General features: G+C 46.3%; 1 protein-coding gene across 1 annotated transcript in view; it reads left to right on the top strand.

The window, feature by feature from the left end:
- The window catches only part of kl (klotho), a 42,087-nt gene extending 39,179 nt beyond the window's left edge, over positions 1-2,908 (top strand). The window contains exon 15 of the mRNA XM_084199303.1: positions 2,027-2,908. Within this exon, the coding sequence (XP_084055429.1) occupies positions 2,027-2,367 (341 nt within the window). The 3' untranslated portion in view covers positions 2,368-2,908. The remainder of the gene's footprint in view (positions 1-2,026) is intronic.
- Positions 2,909-3,404: the final 496 nt, after the last annotated feature.

Genomic DNA, 3,404 nt, shown 5'->3' on the forward strand with positions numbered 1-3,404 from the left:
TCAAGCCTGCTTGTAATAAAAGCAGGCTCCTGCAGGTTCATGCTCTACAACATTCGGAGAGTACGACCCTGCCTTACACAGGAAGCGGCACAGGTCCTAATCCAGGCACTTGTCATCTCCCGTCTGGACTACTGCAACTCGCTGTTGGCTGGCCTCCCTGCCTGTGCCATTAAACCCCTACAACTCATCCAGAATGCCGCAGCCCGTCTGGTGTTCAACCTTCCCAAGTTCTCTCACGTCACCCCCCTCCTCCGCACACTCCACTGGCTTCCAGTTGAAGCTCGCATCCGCTACAAGACCATGGTGCTTGCCTATGGAGCAGTGAGGGGAACGGCACCTCTGTACCTTCGGGCTCTGATCAGTCCCTACACCCAAACGAGGGCATTGCGTTCATCCACCTCTGGCCTGCTGGCTCCCCTTCCTCTGCGGAAGCATAGTTCCCGCTCAGCCCAGTCAAAACTGTTCGCTGCTCTGGCACCCCAATGGTGGAACAAGCTCCCTCACGACGCCAGGACAGCGGAGTCACTCACCACCTTCCGGAGGCATTTGAAACCCCACCTCTTTAAGGAATACCTGGGATAGGATAAAGTAATCCTTCTACCCCCCCCCCCCAAAATTGTAAAGTGGTTATCCCACTGGCTATAGGGTGAACGCACCAATTGGTGAGTCGCTCTGGATAAGAGCGTCTGCTAAATGACGTAAATGTGCCCTTGAGCAAGGCACTTAACCCTAATTGCTCCTGTAAGTCGCTCTGGATAAGAGCGTCTGCTAAATGACTAAAATGTAAATGTAAATGTAAATGAGTCTCTCTGTATCAGCCTGAGAGAGAAACGGACGCACCTTGGCAATATCTTAGTAACATTCCTAATGTGTGATGAGAAATTGAGTTCAGAATCTAAAATAACACCTGGGTTTTTTACCTGGTGTTTTATCTTTATTGCCCTGGAATTAAAAATATGCGGCCAGATTCTCTCTCTGTGCTCCAACAATAAATACCTCAGTGCTGTCTTTATTTAGCTGGAGGAAGTTGTGAGCCATCCAAGTATTTAAATGTAAATATAGCCAATATACCACGGCTAAGGGCTGTTCTGAAGCGTGACACAACGCGGAGTGCCTGGATACAGCCCTTAGCCGTGGTATATTGGCCATATACCACAAACCCCCAAGGTGCCTTATTGCTATTATAAACGGGTTAACAACGTAATTAGATCAGTAAAAATAAATGTTTTTTTCTAACGATACTGAGATTGAAATAACATAAGCCCCTTGTTCTCTCATGGTTATGAAGTCCAGAAAACAAGGCAATCGGAGAGCAAAAGCGTAAACAACGGGTGCGGTCAAAAACTGTTTGCCGCCGTAACTAGGGGTTACCATGACCATGTTGCCAACCCCTTATATGACATGTATCATACCACGGCTGTCAGCCAATCAGCATTAAGGGCTCGAACTAACCAGTTTATAATGAGTGTTTTGCCCCATTTAAAATATATAATTATGAAATATTGCTATTGATAATGTGATTAATTGATAATGTGATTATGAACGTATTATGAAAGAAAGGAATGATGAACTTGAATGAATTATTCTTATGTGTTTAACAATATGGAGTTTAGCTTTAGTCACTTACCCCTCTTTCCCTATGTCATATAGGCCTCCCGAGTGGCGCAGTGGTCTAAGGCACTGCACTGTGCCACTAGAGATCCTGGTTCGAATCCAGGCTCTGTCGTAGCCGGCCGCGACCGGGAGACCCATGGGGCGGCGCATAATTGGCCCAGGGTAGGGGAGGGAATGGCCGGCAGGGATGTAGCTCAGTTGATAGAGCATGGCGTTTGCAACGCCAGGGTTGTAGGTTCGATTCCCACGGGGGACCAGTATGAAAAAAATATATATATATGTATTCACTAACTGTAAGTCGCTCTGGATAAGAGCGTCTGCTAAATGACGTAAATGTAATTTTGTTAACTGGAACGGATAGCCCTTACAATTGTAATAAACCTTTGCTTCTCCCTCCCCTCCGTTCCCCCAGCCTACACCCTAGATGGGGTGAATCTGAAGGGTTACTTCGCCTACTCCCTGAACGACCAGAGAGACCCAGGCTTCGGCCTGTACGGCCACGTCCAGGATGAGGAAATCATCAAGGCCTCTTTGTCCCAGTACCAGAACATTATCCAGCACAACGGCTTCCCCCTCCAGGGGACCCCTGCGTCGACGCTGCAGTGCCCCAGTCAGCCCCTACCCTGCCCGGGGTGTCTGGTCCTGGCCAAGAGGCCCGTGGTGGGGTTCCTCTCTCTGGTGGGGTCAGCGGTGCTTGTCACCCTGGGGCTGATTATATACTACGCTGCCAAGAGACACATAGACAGGGGCTGAGGTCCAAATGGCACCATATTCTCTAATACAGTGGGGCCCATAGGGCTCTGGTCTAAAGTAGTGCACTATGTAGGGAATAGGGTGGCATTTGGGATACAACCATTATCACTGGTGATGAAGATGAAGATGAAGTTTATTTATAAAGCGCCAGTTATAGGAAGTCCTAAACTAAGGAACCCTAACCCTAGTAATACCCTGACTTACTAGTCACTAGGCTAAACTAAGGAACCCTAACCCTAGTAATACCCTGACTTACTAGTCACTAGGCTAAACTAAGGAACCCTAACCCTATTAATACCCTGACTTACTAGTCACTAGGCTAAACTAAGGAACCCTAACCCTAGTAATACCCTGACTTACTAGTCACTAGGCTAAACTAAGGAACCCTAACCCTATTAATACCCTGACTTACTAGTCACTAGGCTAAACTAAGGAACCCTAACCCTAGTAATACCCTGACTTACTAGTCACTAGGCTAAACTAAGGAACCCTAACCCTATTAATACCCTGACTTACTAGTCACTAGGCTAAACTAAGGAACCCTAACCCTATTAATACCCTGACTTACTAGTCACTAGGCTAAACTAAGGAACCCTAACCCTATTAATACCCTGACTTACTAGTCACTAGGCTAAACTAAGGAACCCTAACCCTATTAATACCCTGATTTACTAGTCACTAGGCTAAACTAAGGAACCCTAACCCTATTAATACCCTGACTTACTAGTCACTAGGCTAAACTAAGGAACCCTAACCCTATTAATACCCTGACTTACTAGTCACTAGGCTAAACTAAGGAACCCTAACCCTATTAATACCCCGACTTACTAGTCACTAGGCTAAACTAAGGAACCCTAACCCTATTAATACCCTGACTTACTAAATTAGTCACTAGGCTAAACTAAGGAACCCTAACCCTATTAATAACCTGACTTACTAAATTAGTCACTAGGCTAAACTAAGGAACCCTAACCCTATTAATACCCTGACTTACTAGTCACTAGGCTAAACTAAGGAACCCTAACCCTATTAATACC

This window comes from Coregonus lavaretus (assembly GCF_964263955.1).
Source record: "Coregonus lavaretus genome assembly, contig: HAP1_SCAFFOLD_1938, whole genome shotgun sequence".
In the NCBI taxonomy this organism is placed as follows: Eukaryota; Metazoa; Chordata; class Actinopteri; order Salmoniformes; family Salmonidae; genus Coregonus; species Coregonus lavaretus.